Below are 20913 nucleotides of genomic sequence, written 5' to 3' on the forward strand. Positions count from 1 at the left end.
TGTGTGAATTTAAGTTTGGCAATACAGGTGTTGCTGACAGCATACTGAAAACAAACAGGGTGCACAAAGCACAGATAAAACTTCTCTGCTGACTCCAAATACTAAAGGCACAGGCAGAAAAAAAAGCAACCAACCCCAAAACGACCACAATAACAAATCAAAAACAAACAAATGCAACACAATTGTCAAAAGTCTCAGCAAATTTGGAGGTCCGGCACTAATAATGACTGACCGCAAGGGACCACTAAATCATTGAACGGTTTGGGTCAGAAGTGATCTTAAAGATCATACAGTACCAAGCCCCTGGCCACGGCCAGGATCACATTCTGCTAGATCAGGTTGCTCAAAGCCTCATACAGCCTGGCCTTGAACACCTCCAGGGATAGGGCACCCACAGCTTCTCTGGGCAACTTGTGCCACTGCCCCACCATGCTCACAGGAAAAAATTCTTCTCAAGATCTCATCTAAATCTCCCTTCTTTCACCTTAAAACCATTACTCCTCATCTTATCCCCACACTCCCTGATAAAGTGCCCCCACAATACTTTCCCGTAGGCCCCTTTTAAGTATTGAACGGCTTCTATAAAATGCAGCTTTCCCTTCCCTGCGCTGAACAACCCCAACTCTCTTAGCCTGTTCTTACAGCAGAGGTGCTCCAGCCCTCTGATGATTTTTGTGATGCTCTTCTGGGCTTGCTCCCACACATTCATGTCCTTCCTCTGTTGAAAAAGCCTTTGAACTTGGAAACTGGACAAAATTCCTACAGAAGTGAGAAATTCATGGCCAGCAGGGAACTTGTCAATGCTATTACAGTTGCGCTCCCGGACACCACAACATTTTTCCAGACCTCGTAGCAGCTGGCACCTCACCAGGAGGCAATGGAAAACTAAGCCATCTTAAGTAACACTTCCAGGAACTTGGCAAAAATTGAACAGGTTGCAAGCAGCAACATTATCCTTGTTCACAGAATCATAGAATTGCTAGGTTGGAAAAAACCCTTGAGATCATCAAGTCCAACTGTACCTGTCCACTACTAAATCGTGTTCCCAAGCACTTCACCTACCTTTCCTTTAAGTACCTCCCAGAATGGCGACTGAACCACCTCCCCCGTGGCCAGTGCCTGATAAACCACTTGGTGAAGATACTTTTCCTGATGTCCAGCCTGAACAACCCTTGGCACAACCTGAAGCCATTCCCTCTCATCACTTCTTACTTGGAGAAGAGACCAACACCCACCCCACTACAACCTCCTTTCAGGCAGTTGTAGACAGTGACAAGATCTCCCCTCAGCCTCCTCTTCTCTAGGCTAAGCAACCCAGTTCCCTCAGCCGCTCCTCATCAGGCTTGTTCTCCAGCCCTTTCACCAGCTTTGTTGTTCTTCTCTGGACACGCTTTAGCACCTCAATATTTTTCTTGTAGGGAGAAGCCCAAAACTGAAGACAGTATTCGGGGTGGAGCCTCACCAGTGCCGAGTACAGAGACAGAATCCCTGCCCTGGTCCTGCTGGCCACGCTGTTTCTGACAAAGGGAGAGATTATCCACCCTTCTCCATAGCCCTGATGAGGTTTTGGCTCCCCACCTCCCACCCCAGAGGCCGCCTGGCACCGCTGCCCCACGGACGAGCCCCCCCACCCGCCCCTCACCCTGGTACAGCAGATCGCACAGCACGAGCAGGAAGGGCAGCGCGGAGCCCAGGCGGCCTACGGAGGCCGCGGGAGACACCATGTCCTCCTCCTCCTCCCGCCGCTCCCGTCCCGTTCCCGCAAAGGCCAAAGCGGCGATCGCGGCGCCGCCGCCGAAGGCTCCAACTACTTCCGGGTTGGGTCGTGGGCTCCTCTGATTGGGCGCGCTCTCTCCCGGACGGACGCGGCGAGCGCCGGGACAGCCGCCTGCGTCCGCGCCACGCCTTGAAATGGTAGGGAGGGGGCGGGGGGAGGGGGGGAGGGGTGCGGGCGCCTCCACGCCTGCGCGGCCAAACGGGAAGAAGGGGCGGGGCGGAGCGGTGCGGTAGCGGCTGGACGGACGCGGAAGTGGCGTGACGCCTAAGCTGGGATGCGTGGGGGGAGGGAGCTCCTCTGCGCCGGCGTAGCAGGAGGGGGGCGGGGCGCGGCGCGGCGCGCGCTGTGTTCGCGCCGAGGGGCGGTGTTCCCGCTCGCGTGCGCGCAGGGGGCGGAGCGAGGGGGGGCGGGGTCTGCCCGCCACGTGGTGCCCGAAGGAGGGCGCGGTGTCCCCTCCCCCGATCTCCAGCAGGGTGGGTAAACTCTATCTCTCCCGGTCTGGATTTGTGGTTTGTCCCGTGCCCCCCTGCTGATATCGAAAATGCTCACTAATAGAATCACGCAATCATAGAACGGTTTGAGTCAGAAGGGACCTTAGAGACCGTCCAGTTCCAGACCCCCTCCCATGGGCAGGGACACCTCCCACTAGACCAGGCTGCTCAAAGCCTCATCCAGCCTGGCCTTGAACACCTCCAGGGATGGGGCATCCACAGCTTCCCCGGGCAACCTGTGCCAGTGCCTCAACCACTCTCATTCTGAAGAATTTCCTACTTATGTCCAGTCTAAATCTTCCCCTTCCAATTTAAAGCTGTTCTCCTCATCCTATCACTACAAGTCTTTGTAAACAGTCCCTCCTCAGCTTTTTTGTAGCCCCCTACAGGTATGGGAAGGCTGCTATAAGGTCTCCTCGGAGCCTCTAAGACTCTCTTAAGACTGGTTTTGGAGTTTTAGAAAGCCAGCATCCTTTATCAGGCCTTGCAATGCAAAGGAGTGATCTTCATCAATCACATGCAGCCAGACGAGAGATGGGTACAAAATATATTTCCCACTTACATGCGTATAAACTTTCCCAGAAATCTTATGCATATTCTTTTACTTTCCTAGGGCTAGTGTTAATGTTATTATGAACTTCACAACAGTTGAAACTCTTGCTAATTTGGAGCTTTGGAGCCAGCTCTGCCTGACCTTGCATTTGAGATAGGGAAAGACTGCAAACAGGATTACAGAAGACACATCTGTTCAGCACAGATCACACTGAACACAAGATGGTATAATCTCCAAAGAATGAATGGTGTCTGGAAAGCTGCTGGAAGAAAACATGTTATCAGAGGGACATTCTATCTGACTTTCAAAAAACCACCATTACTTAGATGAAACTCTGCTTTATCTTAAATCAAAACTAGTCCACTTTTTGTAATAGTAACTATTTCTTGTATCATGAGCTCCCTTTCTCTGTTATCCTGTGTCTCTTTGGTTGCAGTTAATTATCTTGGAGGTCCTTTCCAACCATAATGATTCTATGATTCTTTGCCTACCTTCTCTTAGCACAGCCAGGCTTCTTCTGGGGCAAGAAGAGCTGTGTTCCAGCCCCTCTGCAGGTGCTTTCCTTGGGCCAGCCAGGGGTGAAACAGGTGGTGTTGGGGCCAATGGAAATGAGTTTAACAATGACAATATAAAGGGCCACCTTCTTAGTCATTTGGAGCCGTTTGGTTGGAAATGACCTTTGAGATGATTGGGTCCAACCGTACCTGTCCACTACTAAACTATATCATCTACCCGTCCATGGATGGTGACTCAACAACTTACCTGAGTAGCCTGTTACAAGAAGTAGTTACTATTACAAAAAGTGCAATAGTTTTAATTTAAATAGAGTTAAGTTTCATCTGAGTAACTGTATTTTTTGAAAGTTAGACAGAATGAGCCTCTGATAACATGTTTTCTTTCAAACGGTGTTTTTCTAGACACTGTTCATTCTTTGGAGATGATAACTTCTTGTGTTAAGTATGAACTGTAGTGAACAGATATGTCGTCTTATGCAATCACCTCTGTTTCCAGTCTTTCCCTATCTCAAATGCAAGGTCAGGCAGAGGTGGCTCCAAAGCTCCAAATTAGCAAGAGGTTTGACTGTTGTGAAGTTCATAACAACATTAAAATTAGTCCTTGGGAAGTAATAGAATATGCATAAGGTTTCTGGGAAAGTTTATACATATGCATGTAAGTGGGAAATATATTCTCTAACCAGCTCTTGTCACGTTGCACATGATTGATGGAGATCACTCCCTCGCATTGCCCAGGCCTGATAAAGGATTCTTGCTTTCTAAAACTCCAAAACAAGTCTTAGGGTGTTTATTTGCCAGCATTTTTGGTACTAGTTCCAGTGCCTGATAACTCTTTCAGTGAAGAAATTTTTCCTGATACCTATTCTGAATCTCCCTTGGCAAAACTTGAGGCTATTTCCTCTCGTCCTTCTCGGGTGTGGTATTTGCTGTTATCCTTCATTATTTGAGGTCAGTATCTCTGGCCTACTCAAAAGAAAAAAAATGGGCTGTAATCGACAAGCTGAGAGAGTTGGGGTTGTTCAGCCTGGAGAAGAGAAGGCTGCGGGGAGACCTTATAGCAACCTTCCAGTACTTAAAGGGGAGCTACAGGAGAGCTGGTGGGGGGCTCTTTATCAAGGCGTGCAGAGATAAGAGAAGGGGTAATGGTTTTAACCTGAAAGAGGGGAGATTTAGATGAGATATTAGGAAGATTTTTTTTCATGTGAGGATAGTGAGGCACTGGCCCAGGTTGCCCAGAGAAGTTGTGAATGCCCCATCCCTGGTGGTGTTCAAGGCCAGGCTGGATGAGGCTACGAGCAATCTGATCTAGTGGGAGGCATCCTTGGCCATGGCAGAGGAGCTGGAACTGGATGATGTTTAAGGTCACTTCCAACCCAAACCATTCCATGATTCTGTGATTCACAAGTAAATTCATTCTGTTTTTTTTACCCCTGTGTCTGACCTAGCCATAAAGTGAAGGAAAGCATGTGTGGTTTCAAACTGCTTGATTATCCTTGGGAGACAATCTTGTTTTCAATTGAGAGCAAACCCAAGATAGTCAGCATGGCCTTGACTTACACTGACCTCCAGGGGTGCCAAAAGTACTGAGGAATTTACCAGACTGCAGAAAAAATGGTGATATTACTTAAAAGAGAGCAGTATTTTCATGCTAAAAGTTTATATTGGATCTGTAAACTGAAAGCGAAGCCTATGAAAGATAGCCTGCAACCTAACACGTGTTTGGAGACCTCTCTTCCTTTATTTTCAGTGTGAAAATACAATCTATTCTTAGCTACCACAGAAAAACTAATCTTGTATGTGTCTTGTTGTTTATTGTTTCAAATATTATGCCTAGTGTTGTTGGACAATTTGTATAGGGGTGTATTCTATATTATACCCCATCAATGTAAAAAAATAAAACAACCAAACATCATTTTCTCAGGGGAAATCTGCCAAGAAAAGTAAAAACTTGAAACTTGAAATCTGATTTGGCAACCACTTAAATTTCTTTTTTCTTTCTGCAGGTACACTCACATACCTGAAGATGTCAGTGTGAGGTAGAACATGACAACTCTATAGCCCTACGGATAAGAAAAAATGAAAGCCTAAAACTGAACTGAGCAAAATGCAGTCGCTGTTACAGTGAATTGATTCCTTTGATTTTACCTGACAAGAAAAGTATTAGACCAAAGCCAGATAAAATTAATATGAAAGGGAAATTTACACCTCCAACCCCGTAAAATAGCTGAATAGAAATGATGAAATGCTTAATGGGCCTTTAACAAAATCAGGAGAAAACTCAGTATCTGGTACTGGAACAACAAGCCTAAAAGTTTGAGCATCAAATCCCTTAAAGCAAGGTAAAAGTAGCATGACTGAAGTGTCAAGTATCATTTTTAGTAGATGCTTGAGAAGCCCTTGACCTTGGCCCTGAAATACTGAGCCAAGATCAATATTTCAGCCTGGCACAGTTATATAAAGAACAATGTGTGACGGCAATGCTACGAAATGATCTGCTCAAAGAGAAAGCATTCAGCATTGTCACTCTGTGCTGTAGATGCCACCAGGTATACAGAATTACACAGCAATTCTTGAAGACCATAAACCATGAAGGACCATTCTTGATTATCACAGATCCCCAAACATATATTATTTAGGTATCAAGTATAAACCTGGGAGAAAAAGTTCTTTGACACATATTCCCTTGTGCAATTTCAGAAGCAGAAGAGGAGAAAGACTTGAAAGAACAAATGAGTATGACATCATAACATTATATTTTGGAATTAGAAAAATAGCAAAGCAATACTGCTGTAATGCAAAAAGTCTTTCAAATGGATTGATCAAAATTAAGACTACTGTCAGAAACAACTTTCTTCATCAGTCTTGAGTTTTGGAGTGAAAGGATGGATGGCAAAGACTATACTATTGTTCGAAGGGCTCAAAAGACACCAAACCAAGGAATTTTCTCAAAGTTACTGCGGGTAATAGAAACAGCAGAGGGCGGCAATTAGCAAGGAATGACTCGAAGACACTCTTCAAATGGCGACGGTGAACTGAATATAGTGACACGTGGTAGACATAGTTAAATCTATAGTTTCTATTTATTAACTGAGGAACCTTTTCAGATATAGTACACTAGTAAGTCTGTATTAGATATGATGACACACAGGGTCCTGGAAGGACTTTTTCCCTCTATTCTCTTTTTTTTTTTAACAGATTGCTCTTGTATGATGTTGGGAGAGATGATCCTTTTTAACTTTTTCATATGGGTTTTTTTCTTGCCCACAAAAATTATTGCATCCCTCTCAGTGTAAATCTGCAATGTAGTTGCTAGAAAAAGAACAAATGTGTAATGTATGCCATTAAAAATTCACCTAGAGATTGCTAAGTGTTAAAAACTAAGTCCTTGATTCAATTTCAGTGTTCAGTGACCTTCCTTTTGCTCCAATTATATAAATGGTTTCTAAATACAAAAAATTTAAATACCACATGTGTCAGATAGTGGATTTTTTTGTGAGTGCAGACCTGAGCTTGGCTGAATGGAGGTCACTGGATGAGCCCAATGAGTTGGAAGAGGGATGTCTACCTTTCCTGGAGCTGCAGACCACCTGGAAGCAGTGCAAATATGGTTCCCGTTTCAGCGCTGCATCCCAAGCTCAACAACAGGGCTCAGGGGTATGTGGACTGCTGAGTTACGGCAAACAGCGAGCCAGGCTGAGGCTGACATAGTTTGAGTTACTCTGTTGAGCATCTGCAGAGATTCCTGGTCAAATTCTGCTTGGCAAAGGAATGGATGGAGTCAACTGCCATCATCTTGGATGAAGACCTGCAGCCTTCCCCTTCCTTGTCGCACAGTGGTATGTAGTCTGTACCCTGAGGCTCTTGGCCAAATGAAAATTATGACAGAGCAAGAAAGGGGTTTGAACGGTCAGGAAAGTATCCCTGTACTAAAAAGATGGTACCTCTAATGACATTATTGTTCACATACTGGGAAAGAAATTAATGAGACAACAAAAAAGTCATCAGAATTTAGATAGAAATTACAGGCTACGCTCACCGAAGAAGTTAAAAAGCTTCATTATGCTGTTCTTGGCATATCACTTAGGTTTCACCACAAATAAGACAGTTAAGATGCTATTACAAAAATGTCTACATGTAAAATAGATTAAACTCACAGTCAGTGAGTTTACAGATGTTTCTTTAGAGTTAAGTTGAATTCCCTCCATATTTGGGAGAAAGGAGGGTAAATGAACTGTGGCCATCTCAGTAAAATCCAGCTAGACTTGTTACATGAAGACAAACCTTTAAGAGAAACTGTTTTATTTGAAAGAAAGAAGATTTAGTTGCAGAAAAGTCTGAAGTACCCAAACTCAAAACCGAAATTTGTTAAACTACATGGGACAGTGTCTCTTCAAACTGCTTAATCACAGCTGATGGTGTGTGTTGGAATGAAGGAGGTGGCACAGAGAACACAGGAGAGTGCCTCATCCTGCCTCATACTTTTCTTCTATATGCATTGCTTTCCTGTAATAAAAGAAATAATTTCTTCAGGTAAACTAATTGAAGAAAAGTCTGAATGAATGGAAGTATTATGGGCATTAAAAATGTGCAGTGGAGGGAGTTGGCAGGAAGGAAAAGATTAATTAAAGTGAGAACCTGTGTAGACTCATTATTATACCTGTACCATGCTACTCAAGTCAACTTTCCACCGGAGTTAATGATTACTGGTGTGAGTTGCTCTGGGAATGCTGTAGGAGAAAGAAGAATCTGTTTCTCAGTTCAAGGTTAAAACAGCTTGCAGAACATGTATGGCATCCTCCTCCATCCCACAACACATGCAGATAATTTGTTCATGTAATGCATTGTATCGGCACCCCAAGGGCACTGCCAGGCCTGGCTGTCCCTGCCCAGCCTCTTTCCACCTGCCCAGGACCTAGGACCGCATATCATATCCCCTGGGATCCTCAGCCCCTGCCCCAGCCTCACCATAGTAGAGCCAGTCGCCAGCTCCCCACTGTCCTGCCCTGCCCAGCCACAGGCCCTGCCAAGCCCCAGCCTGTCCCTGTTCCCAGAGAGGTGTCCCATGCCCAGGGCTGGGGCTACTCCAGGGCTCCCATTTACTCTGCTCCCAGGACGTGAGACTGGCTCTGGCTGCCGGGTCCTGCCCTGACACCTGATGGGGACCAGCCAACCCGTGCTTTGCCCCGACACCTTCCACAGCTACCCAGAACGTTTCCCAAATAGCCACAGCCATTTCACCCCACAATCAGAATAATCTCTCTTTCTTGTGTTCTCCAGTTGCAGTTACCCTCCATAAGCCTCACAAATACCTTGCTCTAATAACAATACACTAGGTTTACTTCTTGCACTCTAATTCACTTCCCGTTACGTCATTTTATGTCTTTAATTCTTTGCTTCCTCCCTGCCCCCTCAGCTTCCCCATAAAAGTATTTCTAATTCTTATAAACCTCTGGCCTTCCCTATTTCTTTTTAATGAATTCCACCAAGAAAATATACATATTCAGCCTTTCAGTGTGTCAAAAGAATATAGAAAATCCTCCTAAAACAGCAGATCATATGAAATTTTTTCATAAAACCACCATGCACACAACCAAAGCATATTACCAGAGTCATGTACATTAAGTAGAGGACTTAAGTATAATTGGAATGTAGACATTATTTGATAAGCTTGGACAATAAATTGGGAATGATCTTTATTTATAGTAGGCAGACATGTGGAAAATGATGTGTTAGTGGAGCAATAATGAGCCCAGAATAGAAAAAATGTAGAAGATGTGAAGTGTGAAAACACTGGGTAAAAAGCTGGGAATAAAACATTGCAAGGGGAAGAAAAGGTTTTGAGTTAGGATGCTTGGAAGACCTGAAGTATCTCAGCCCAAATTTTAGCCTCCCAAAATTCCCATTCAGCTATCATCTATTATGCTAAAGAAAGGTCAGTAGCTAACTGGAAAAGCTAGTATTTTGCTGTCTCCTAGGCACCTAAAGAGAAAAATACACCCAAAGCAAATGTCTTCAAGAAAGGAGCTGCTGAGAGGCTTTTTTAGTGCACAAGCTGGGCATAATGTTAAACTGGCTCTCCAGAGGAGCATATCCCATGTGTTCTCACACTGTGTCTGTTAAATGTAACGATTACTGAACTTCAGAAGGAGGTCAATGGAGAAAGTTAACCACCTCTCAATGCATCAGTCCAGAGGGTGCATCAACTGTGCAGCTAGATATCAACCAAAATCTTCCCGGCAGATGTCAGTGCACGTTGGATTTATGGCAGTTGTGCACCACTGCCTGTTTGTGCCCAAACAGTAACCACCTGTCTGCTCCAGCCAGGCTGCTGGCTGTCCAATACCTCCTGTGTCAAGTCGTGCTGACCAGGAAAAGCTAAAATGCTCTTGGTCCTCTCCTAGTAAATCTGTGCATGTTTTAGGAGAGTGCCTTTGTCACTGAGCTGTGTGATATAAGGAGAGGAAGGAGGAACCAGGCACTAACGTGAGTTAAAGAATACCCACTTTTGCCAAGTGATGTTGTACTGCTTGCAGCAAGTAATTAAAGATTAATCCAGCTCTGGAAGGAACAGGGAAAGAATGAGACTCTGTCTAGCAGAGAGGGTGATGGCCCTTCCCTCACAGAACAGAAAACTTGATTCTAGCTCTTGTGTATTTTATATTAAACAGATAATAGAATAAGCGGTCAAGATCAAAGTGTTTCAGCACACTTCATACACATTTTCCCATATCAACTGATGGGATACTCTGACATTTTCTTACTCAGATCACATTTACTTTGAGATAAAAAACAGCTTCAGCAAGAAATCCTTAGAAGGCATGCTGAACAGATCATGGTGTTGCTGTTAGGGCATTTTAAGAAGGGCATGGGTTATAAAATGTCTTTGGCACAGGAGGAACTGGACTGGTGGATCTTGCTTTCTAAGTAAGCGCTCCAACCATTCACATAACGTGATCATCAACTCACATTGCATATTTGCCTCTAGGTCTGACCCAAAGAGCCTGTGACTGTCACATTCCTGGTTTTAAAAGTTCTCTCCTCATTATTAGTGTTAATTAAGGTTTACCACACTAAGGTCTTGATATCCGCATCATCCTCTGGCAATGCCTGCATTAGTAGCCCCACAGCAGACCTGCAGATGCAAAAGTATGTACTGAAGACCCGAGGTCTACATTTTGCACATGTTCAGGTTTTCCTTGAGACTAGCTCTAGCCTGATTCTATGGATTAAATGCCCATTAGTGACTGCAGCACACTGAGGTACCCATAGGACGTTAAAAAGTAGAGTATTTCAAATGATTACTTAATTTTCTTAAGATCCGGTGTACACAGCTTGTGTGCCCACACCAATATGGTTGCAAAAAAATTTGTGGTCCAGGAAGGAAAGCTGGCATCTTGGTTAAGTCTCCGAGCATGCATGTAGAGAGCCAAAAGTTTTCCAGAGCTTATTGGCTGTGTACTTTGGACAAAAATGGTGTCTCCCTGACTGAACAGAATTCCTCAATGAAGATTAAGTGTCTTAATTTGCAATGGTAATCTCTGCTGAATTTGCTGGCATAATTTATATTAAATAAAAACAACTGGAAATTTTCCTCCTTACCATGAAGGCTGCACAGCATTTATTTGGGCAAAAAGCACAATTCAAAATCTTGCAGGGAAGAGGAAGAAAATCAGGAGTATCTGATATAACCTGTAGCCATTGTACTGACTCCACCTGCATGATAGGTAGCGTATTACATGATAGAATCATATCATAGAATGAGTTGGAAGGACCTTAAAGATTATCCAGTTCCAACCCCCCTGCCATGGGCAGGGACACCTCCCACTAGAGCAGACTGCTCAAAGCCTCATGCAACCTGGCCTTGAAAATCTCCAGGGAGAGGGCATCCACGACTTCTTGGGCCCTCCTCTGGACCTGCTCCAACAGTTCCATGTCCTTCTCATTCTGAGGACTCCAGAACTGAACACAGGACTCCAGGGGAGGTCTCAGAAGAGCAGAACAGAGGGGCAGAATCACCTCTCGTGACCTGCTGGTCACACTTGATACAGCCCAGGATTTTCATTTTACCCAATCTTTCTACCTAAGATACCTTCAGGGACGCCTTACTCCCTCATTGGAACTAGGTGTCCTCTTGCACACTTTAGGCAGACACTCAGGAAAGAGCTACCCCCACCATGGGACCTGACTCCCCTGGGGTCCCTCCTCCAGCCCTGTGGATGGGCTGGGTCAGGTCACATCCACTACCTGCCCTGGTACGCTGCCCACTTTGCAGCAGCCAGCCTTCCCTTCTCCCTGTGGAGTACACTCCTTGACTTGTTTAAATGCATTGTTTTCGGTGACTGCGTGGCAAAAAATGCCTTTAATTTCATGTGTCAGCCTTCCCCTTCTTTTAACTTCCCTTATATTAAAAAGTGAGATGTGCCAGGAGAGGTTTAGATGATTCTTATAAGAATTTTCCAGTACCTGAAGGGGGCTACAAGAAAGCTGGGGAGGGACTGTTCATAGGGCTCGTAATGATAGGACGAGTGAGAATGGGTATAAACTGGAGAGGGGCAGGTTTAGACTAGACATGAGGAAACTAGACATTTCTTCACCACGAGAGTGGTGAGACACTGGCACAGTTTGCCCATCCCTGGAAGTGTTCAAGGCCAGGTTGGATGGAGCCTTGGGCAGCCTGATTTAGTGGGAGGTGTCCCTGCCCATGGCAGGGGGGGTGGAACTGGATGATCTTTAAGGTCCCTTCCAACCCAAACTGTTCTATGATTCTATGCACCAGAGGAGGTTTAGATGTGCTGGAAGAGGTTTAGGTTGGATTTTAGGAAATGGTCCTTCACCCAGAGGGTGGTGAAGCACTGGAACAGCTCCCCAGGGAAGCAGCAGTGGTGCCATGCCTCACGGTGTTTGAGAAGCATTTGGACAATGTCCTCAGACACATGGTGTGAAAGCTGGGGTTGTCCTGTGCAGGGACTGGCGTTGGACTCTATGGTCCTTATGAGTCCCTTGCAACTCTATGCAGAGACATTCTATGACTCTATGAAAGAAAAGAAACCAAAAAAGGCTGCTCCTGGGCTGGGACCGAGACAAAGGACATCCCTCTTGGAACAAAACCATCTGCGGGGCGGATCAAGGCACACATCCCTGGGCAGCCTGATCTCGTGGGATGTCCCTGCCCATGGCAGGAGGGTTGGAACTGCATGATCTTTAAGGTCCCTTCCAACCCAAACCATTCTATGATTCTATGATCCCTCCGATCCCTCGGCTGCGCCCCGCAGCGCCATCCCGGGCTGATCCTCCGCGTCCCCGGGAGGCGCAGGGGGATGGGGACGGCGAGGAGGAGGAGGAGGAGAACGAGGAGGAGGAGGAGGGAGCGGAGCGGGCTCGCTCTGCACCAGTAACCGCCAGGGGCGGGGAAGGGGCTGCAGAACGAACCGGGGAGCCCTTCCGAGCCCCTGCCAGCCCTCCAGCGGCAGCCTAAGGTGAGCGGGGGGCTCCTTTTCTCCCCCATCTCCCACGGCCCCGGGGCGGGAGGGGAGCGTTCGGCTGGGAAGGCGAGAGGGAGGCGGAGGTTTGGGCTGGGAGATGGGAGCTTCCCGCTGTCCTCCCGCCGGGCCCGGGCCTGGGCTGCGGGAACAGCCGGGGTGTAATCCGGGTTCCACCCCATCCCGGTGGGAAGGGGTGTCTGGGGGAGCAGGATTCCTCCTCTGCTGCCTGGCCGTGCCAGCCTTGGTGGAAGAGGCTCCTAGGGAGGTGGCAGCCCTGAGTGCTGCATGGGCGCAGCTCCAAGGATGGAGTCGGTCTGATGGGAAGAAAGGAAAAACAAGTGATTGAAAAAGGCTGTCTCGACCCCTACGTGCTCTTTCTGCCTCCGTTGGGGGCAGCTTATGCCTCTCCTCAGCTTCAGGATGCATCACTGTTTGTGTTCAGTTAAAGGAGGTTTCGTTGGGGCAGCATGAAACTCTCTATGGATACGGATTTGTATGGAAACAAGCTCAAGTTGCACCAAGGGAAGTTTAGGTTGGGTGTTATTCAAGGCCAGGTTGGATGGGGCCTTGGGCAGCCTGATTTAGTGGGAGGTGTCCCTGCCCATCACAGGGGTCTTGGAACTGGAATATCTTTAAGGTCCCTTCCAACCCAAACCATTTTATGATTCTATGATTAGGAAAAAAAATTACTGAAAGAGAGTTGAAGCATTGGAACAGACTGCCTGGGAAAGGGGTGGAGTCACCATCCCTGGAGGTGTTCAAAAAACATATAGTTGTGGCATTTGGGGACTTGGTTTAATAGGCATGGTGGTATTTGGCTGATGATTGGACTGGATGATCTTAGAGGTCTTTTCCCACTTTAATGATTCTATGATGTTCCTGACTGAACATGTTGGTCAAAGAGAATAAGCATATCTACGGTTTGGTTTAACTTTGTTGGCTTTAAATAACTTTTTGTTTTTAATTGTTAAATCCGTGCATCTGTGAGATAGAGACAGATATTACACCTGTGTTTCTTCAAGCTTCTCCTGCTTGACACACAAATTGGTAGTATACAAAATTCACATGGTTTCTAGGTAAAGAAATTTCTTCTATGTCAAAGAGATAGAGCATGTGTTAGGTTGGGATCTCTGGGAGACAGATTTAATTATGTACAACGTAACTGTTCCTCTTACTAGGAAAGTTATCCAAGTGTAAGTTTTCAAGGTGGTTTAGGCAATTCCAGGCATGGACATTTTGGACAGTGGTCAGTATTTGAGCATTTTTTTTCAAAATCTAGGTGCTTACAAATAAAAGCATATTTATATGCTATTAATGGAAGTGAGTTTGCAGCATATTAGAAACAGCTCTAAAGGAGACAAATGGTATAGAATCATAGAATGGTTTGGGTTGAAGGGACCTTAAACATCATTTAGTTCAAACCACTCTGCCACGGCCACGGACATCTTCCACTAAAACAGGTTACTCAAAGCCTCATCCAACCTGGTCTTGAACACTTCTAGGGTTGGAGCATCCACAACTTCTCTGGCCAGCCTGTTCCAGTGCCTCACCACCCTCAATGGAAAAAGTTCTACCTAATACCTAATCTCCCCTCTTTCGGCTTAAAACCGTTACCCCTCATCCTATCACTGCACTCCCTGATAAAGAGTAGTATAATTTCTTACTACTTAAGGAGTGAAAAGTTCAGTGATCAACCAGGCAGATCTATATTTGATACCTGTCAAAAATTTTAAATAGATTTTTTTGAAGGCAACAATTGTGGGAGGCCCTGTTCTTGGAAAATAAGGTTGCAAAATGTCACCACATTGCATGTCTGCAATGCTACAGACACCACACAGTGTCTTTCTAAATTAAAAGAAGTCATGGCATGCTATAGGAGAATCTGGATGTAAAATGTACCGAACTGTAGGTATCGCAGTAAGCGTGGCCAGTAGGCTTAAGGTTTAAGGTCCTAAAAGGAAGTTGTTGTGCCAAGTATTTTGTAAGATTGCTTTCCAGGGTGGCTGAAGCCGATAGGCTGGGAGAGCTCACTGTCCTGTGTTTATGTTGGTAACTTCTCTGTTCAAAGTTCTAGTACGTTCAAATTAAATTTGTAGATTAATGAAACCTTGCACTGGGTGTAGGTGTGTTCTTGGAAAGGGTGGTTTTGAGCCTTAGAAAAGGCTAAAGTGGTGAAGATGGAAGGGTGTGATTTGTACGAGTGGATAAAGCAAGAGAGAAGTCCTTGTTGAAAAGACAGGCATTTCCTACAGCTTTCCCTTGGTGCATGTGGTAGGTGTGGATGTGAAAAGTGGGAGAGGCTGGCTTTTTTTACAGAAGTGGGGAACACAAAGGTGTAACATATTCTTTGTGTGGATAAAGTAAGAGAGAAGGCCTTGTGTTTCCCTGTGGGCACGAAAAGATGGTCTTTCCTCCCAATTTCCCTTGGTGTAGGGGGTAAGTGTGGGTGTGAAGAATGGGAGAGGCTGGCAAGAGTTGGACACTGGGCTGCTGGGGTTCAGCGTCTAGACCTCCCTGTGCCCAGTCTGCACCTCTGTAGTACTGTCTGGGGTGGGGGCTTGGTAGCTGAGGGGATAGGAAAGCAGACGGGATTAGGGCTGAGCATGGTGATTAGGACTGAGCACAAAGCCGGGGGGGTGTGGAGAGGGTGGAGGTGCAATGTGGGCAGCTGAAGTCACTTGGTCTGTTCACCCTGGAGAAGAGGAGATTGAGGGCAGACCTCACAGCAGTTTTCTGCTTCCTCACAAGGGAATGAGGAGGAGCAGGTGCTGATCTCATCTCTCTGATGACCAATGATAGGACCTGAGGGAATGGCAGGAAGATGGGGAGATTTAGGTGAATATTAGGAAAAGGTTCTTCACCCAGACGGTGGTGGAGCACTGGAACGGGCTCCTCAGGGAAGTAGTCATAGCACCAAGCGTGACAATATTCCAGAAGCATTTGAACAACGCCCTGTTGTGAATGTTGGGGTTGTCCTGGTCAGGGACAGGAGCTGGACTTGATGACCCTTGTGGGTCCCTTCCGACTCAGGACGCACTATGATTCTATGATTAGAGAGTAGCAAAGGGGGCCTTTCGTGCCACATTTTCTAAGAAAAAAGGAATATGGTCTGTGCTATGGTGGATCACCGCTCTGGTCTCAGCAACTGGTGGGATAATTATAGAATCATAGAATAGTTTGGGTTGGAAGGGACCTTAAAGATCACTTAGTTCCAACACCCCTGCTATGGGCAGGGGCCTATCCCACTAGATCAGGTTGCTCATAGCCCATCCAACCTGGCCTTGAACACCTCCAGGGATGGGACATCCACAGCTTCCCTGGGCAACCTGTGCCAGTGCTTCACCATTCTCATGGTGAAGAAATTCCTCCTCATGTCTAATTTTTGTGTTCCCTGGCAGATGAGGCTGTAGACTAGACTTTAACGCTAAGAGCAATAAGCAAATATGGACTGAAAAACAAGATTAGAAGCACGCAGGGGTTTATCCAAGTTGTGTGATAACGCAGCATCCTCTGTTGCAGCTCGGGTGCCTCCGATCCCCGCGGCGGGGCGGGCGGGAGGCGCGGCGGCTCCCGTCCCTCCTCCCCATCTCTCCTTCCATAGCGACGCCGCGGATCCTGCGGGAGGGCGAGGACGAAGCCCGGGCATGGTGAGGCGGGGGCGGTGCGGGCGGCGGGGCGCGGTGGGAGCCGGCACGGGGCGATCCCGGACTGCTTCTCCTGTTTCCTTCCAGCCTTTCAGCGAGCGCGCTTACTTCCCCGCGGTGTCGGCGGGGGGAGCCGCTCCGGGAGCCGTGCCTTCTCCTTTCCCCGCGTTCCAATTCCGCGGCCGCCATGAATCCCCGGATTGGAGGCGCCTGAGCGTGGTGGACGTGGGTCGAGTGTCGCAGGAAGGGGACGTGGCGACCCTGCAGGAGCACCTGGAGCACGTCACCTTCTGCAGCGCCGAGCGGGAGCGCTGCCCGAACTGCAAGGGACCCGCCGACCCGCTGCTGCTCAAGCTGCTGCGCCTCGCCCAGCTCTGCACAGAGTACCTGCTGCACTCACAGGTGAGTAAACCGAGGCTCCTTCCCGAGTATTCTGGCCAGCTCTGGAATCCTCAACATAAGAAGGAGATGGAGCTGTTGGAACGGGTCCAGAAGAGGGCTGCAGGGAGGATCAGAGGGCTGGAGAACATCCCGTGCAAGGACAGGCTGAGAGAGTTGGGCTTGTTCAGCCTGGAGAAGAGAAGGCTCCCAGGAGACCTTATAGCGACCTTCCACTTGTTGGGACTCGATGATCTAGGAGGTCTTTTCCAACCTAGTGATTCTATGGTTCCAATACCTGGAGGGCCTTCAAGAAAGCTGGGGAGGGACTGTTTACAAAGATTTGTAGTGATAGGATGAGGGGTAACAGGTATAAACTGGAGAGGGGCAGATTTAGAGTAGACATAAGGAATTTCTTCACCATGAGAGTGGTGAGACATTGGCACAGTTTGCCCAGGGAAGTTGTGGCTGCTCCATCCCTGGAGGTGTTCAGAACCAGGTTGGATGGAGCCTTGGGCAGCCTGATCTAGTGGGAGGTGCCCCTGCCCATGGCAGGGGGCTTGGAACTGGATGATCTTTAAGGTCTCTTCCAACCCAAACTGTTTTATGATTCTGTGATTCTGTAATCTCCATCAGTCGTGTGCAGTGAGAAAATATATATGTATAAATTTTCCTAGAAATCTTGCTCATATTCTCTTACTTTCCAAAGACTAATTTTGATGTTATTATGCACTATCACTATCATATGCATTTTCTATTGGCTAGGTCAGACATGACGATAAAAAAAAAGCAGGACCAATTTACTTGTGGCTCATAGAATCATGGAATGGTTTGGGTTGGAAGGGACCTTAAAGATCATCCAATTCCAACCCCATGGGAAGGGACACCTTCCACTACATCAGTTTGCTCAAGGCATGCGACCTGGCCTTGAACACCTCCAGGGATGGGGCATCCACAACTTCTCTGGGCAACCTGTGCCAATGCCTCACTATCCTCACAGGAAAAAAATTCTTCCTAATATCTCATCTAAATCTCCCCTCTTTCAGCTTAAAACCATTACCCCTTGTCCTATCCTTGCACTCCCTGATAAAGAGCCCCTCCTCAGCTCCTCTGTAGCTCCCCTTTAAGTGCTGGAAGGTCGCTATAAGGTCTCCCTGCAGCCTTCTCTTCCTGAGGCTGAACAACCCCAACTCTCTCAGCCTGTCAATTACTGCCCAATTTTTTATTTTGAGTAGGCCAGAGATACTGACCTCAAATAATGAATGATAACAGCAACCACCACACCCCAGAAGGACGAGAGGAAATAGCCTCAAGTTGTGCCAGGGGAGATTCAGATTAGGTATCAGGAAAAATTTCCTCACTGAAAGAGCTATCAGTCACTGGCACTAATACCGAGAGTTCTGGCAAATAAACTAAGGCCTGGGCAACATGAGAAAGTGATCTCTGTCAGTCATGTGCAGCAAGACGTGAGCTGGTTAGAGAATGTATTTCCCACTTACATGCATGTGTATAAATTTTCCCAGAAATCTTATGCATATTCTGTTACTTCCAAGGGACTAATTTTAATGTTATTATGAACTTCACGACAGTCAAATCTCTTGCTAATTTGGAGCTGGCTCCAGCTCTCTGTCTAACCTTGCACTTGAGATAGGGAAAGACTGCAAACAGAGGTGATTATGGAAGAAGACACATCTGTTCAGCACATATCATACTTAACACAAAATGGTATAATTTCCGAAAGAACAAAGAGTGTAACAGTGTCTGGAAAAATACTGTTTGAAAAAAAGAATGCTGTAAAAAAGCCGCACATACTATCAGAGGAACATTCTGCCTAACTTTCAAAAAATACAGTTATTTGGATGAAAACTTAACACTACTTTAGATTAAGTAGAAATATTCCACTTTTTGTAATAGCAACTACTTTCTGTATCACAGGAATACCTCAGCAGCCAGCTTGGCAGCCTGGAGGAGGCCCTGCAGACATCTCAGGCCCAGCGTGACCAGCTGGAAAAGGAGGTGGCCCACTACTTGCAAGAGATCAAGGCACTCAAGGAGGAGTGCCGACGGAGGAAGAAGATGATCAGCACGCAGCAGATGATGCTGGAGGCTCGGGCCAGCTACCACCAGGTGAGAAGAGAGGTCCCGGAGGCTTGGTTCACTCACACCTTGCCAGCTGTGAGCCTTCTGGGAACAGTTGGCAGAGCAGCCATGCTCTGCTGGGGTACAGTTGCTTGCAGGGCAAGGGGCTGGAGCTGCAGGGACTGTAGAACCTGCAAAAAGGGAGTGCATTGCTTGCAGGTGGTTCCCTTCCCATCTATGTTTCATAGATAATTGGCTGATGCCACAGGTGTTTGGTGAGTGCTACATCATCTTTGACAAGTCCTCTTTTTACTGGAGTGCTCTTTATTTTTGGGTTCGCTTTTGATGCATCTGAAATGTCAGATACACGCATAAAACCTGTGATAAATGTGTTACTGCTTTCTGTTGCTGTCTCTCCTTGCCTATTAGCTACATGTTCAGAAAGCACACAGGACAAGCACCTCAGAACTGGTGCTACGCAGTAGCCTACCTGCCTGCAAGTCGTCACTTTCCTGCAATAACATTCTCCAAGTGCAAGTTTCTACTTGTATGTGTGTGACTCAGAAATTACTCAGGCATGATGATAAAGAGTCCCAGAGAGGTAGCTTATCCCTGACTTGACAACAATCTGTTCCCTAAAGGTTTTCTCTAAGAGCTTTAGTACATTACTGTTCTGAATCTCTGTCTTGGCACTCTTTTTTTTGGGAGAAGTTTTTGTGTTCTGAGTATAATGGTTTGATTTAAAGGTTTTTCAGCTTCAGTATTTTTCAGCCGGTTTCAGGAATGCAGATTGCATCTTCCAGTGTAGTCTGAAATCTAGAAAGTACACTGGACACAGGACTTGACATGATTTCATGCTAGGTCTTTGTGTCTATATGCTATAGTTTTCTCTTTTTTTTTCATATTCCTGGGATAATATCAATCTTGCTTGTTGAACTTCTCCTTGATCATGGAACAATTGCAGAACAGTCCTCTTATAGAATGTACTTGTATTTTCAACACTAGTTTTCCTATATTATATATAATCTTATTCCACAGTATGATACTAATTTCAGCAAGCTGGCAGAGCTTAATTTTTTAAGACATCAACAAAGTTGGCTCAAGTGTTTCTGTAAGGAGAAAAGTGCCTTATGTCCCAAGAGCAGAGGTATAGGTATGGTAGGCTTCATGGAACCTTGTCTCAGTGGATTCCAGTGTTAATCTTAAGGACAAGTGGCTGAGGTGGTATCATTTTGAAAAGCCTTTACTCAACTCCCTCTCAGTTTGTCTGTCCTGTGTTGCAAAAGAAAGCTGGTTGCCTCATTTTATGTGTAAACTTAAATAATTCTCATAGTGTGATTGCTAGCTAAAAGTTACCAGTTTTTCTGATATATTTGCAGAATACAACTGTCTCGGTGGAAGCTGAAGAGCATAGTAGTGAAGTTGGCTCTTAACTAATCTTCTGTTCAGTGGCATTTACAATGAATCAGAGATGGAAAGCTATTTCCCATTTTTAATTTAATTTCATATAAAAGAAATGTCTTCCCTCCCCTCTTTTTTTCCTCTCTGTTAATGAAGTCTTTTCTCTACAAGTTATTTAGGTTCACGTGGGAAAAGTGAGTTCGGGGAGCAATATTGAACAATTCCTGCAGTTTCTACAGCATTTTCAGAATTCTGAGTGTGACTGCCAGGGATAAACTAAACTCCTCTTAGGGTCTGTAAATGGCAAGGCAGCAGTATTATCGGCAAACAATAATTGTATGTTGCTTACCTGTCCCATGATCTTGGCTAATCTGCAGTACCAGATAATAGGAGTTTTGCTGCTGTTCTGAATAGGCTAGTTCAGATTTCATCCCCTCAAATCTTGGCTGCATTGCAAACAATGTTGCAAATAGTTACTTGCTTTTTTAGTGGAGGCACACTTTATGTCTAATGTAACCATGCTTTGGAATTCAGATTTAATGCCTTTAATCTACCATCAATCTAAGTCAGCCATTAAATACTACTATCATAGA

General features: G+C 46.0%; 2 protein-coding genes across 4 annotated transcripts in view; one reads left to right on the plus strand and one right to left on the minus strand.

Annotated features, from left to right (window-relative positions):
* DNAJC3 (DnaJ heat shock protein family (Hsp40) member C3) overlaps window positions 1–1878 on the minus strand; it is a 42418-nt gene extending 40540 nt beyond the window's left edge. The window contains exon 1 of the mRNA XM_054056702.1: window positions 1643–1878. Coding sequence (XP_053912677.1) covers window positions 1643–1724 — 82 coding nt within the window. The 5' untranslated portion in view covers window positions 1725–1878. The remainder of the gene's footprint in view (window positions 1–1642) is intronic.
* A 10607-nt stretch (window positions 1879–12485) lies between these two features.
* Window positions 12486–20913, plus strand: part of DZIP1 (DAZ interacting zinc finger protein 1) — a 44077-nt gene continuing 35649 nt past the window's right edge. For all 3 annotated transcript variants that reach the window (XM_054078214.1, XM_054078235.1, XM_054078224.1), the window contains exons 1-4: window positions 12486–12812; window positions 16338–16465; window positions 16550–16864; window positions 18776–18967. In XM_054078214.1, the coding sequence (XP_053934189.1) occupies window positions 16463–16465; window positions 16550–16864; window positions 18776–18967 (510 nt within the window). In that variant the 5' untranslated portion in view covers window positions 12486–12812; window positions 16338–16462. The remainder of the gene's footprint in view (window positions 12813–16337; window positions 16466–16549; window positions 16865–18775; window positions 18968–20913) is intronic.

This window comes from Cuculus canorus, chromosome 1 (assembly GCF_017976375.1).
Source record: "Cuculus canorus isolate bCucCan1 chromosome 1, bCucCan1.pri, whole genome shotgun sequence".
In the NCBI taxonomy this organism is placed as follows: domain Eukaryota; kingdom Metazoa; phylum Chordata; class Aves; order Cuculiformes; family Cuculidae; genus Cuculus; species Cuculus canorus.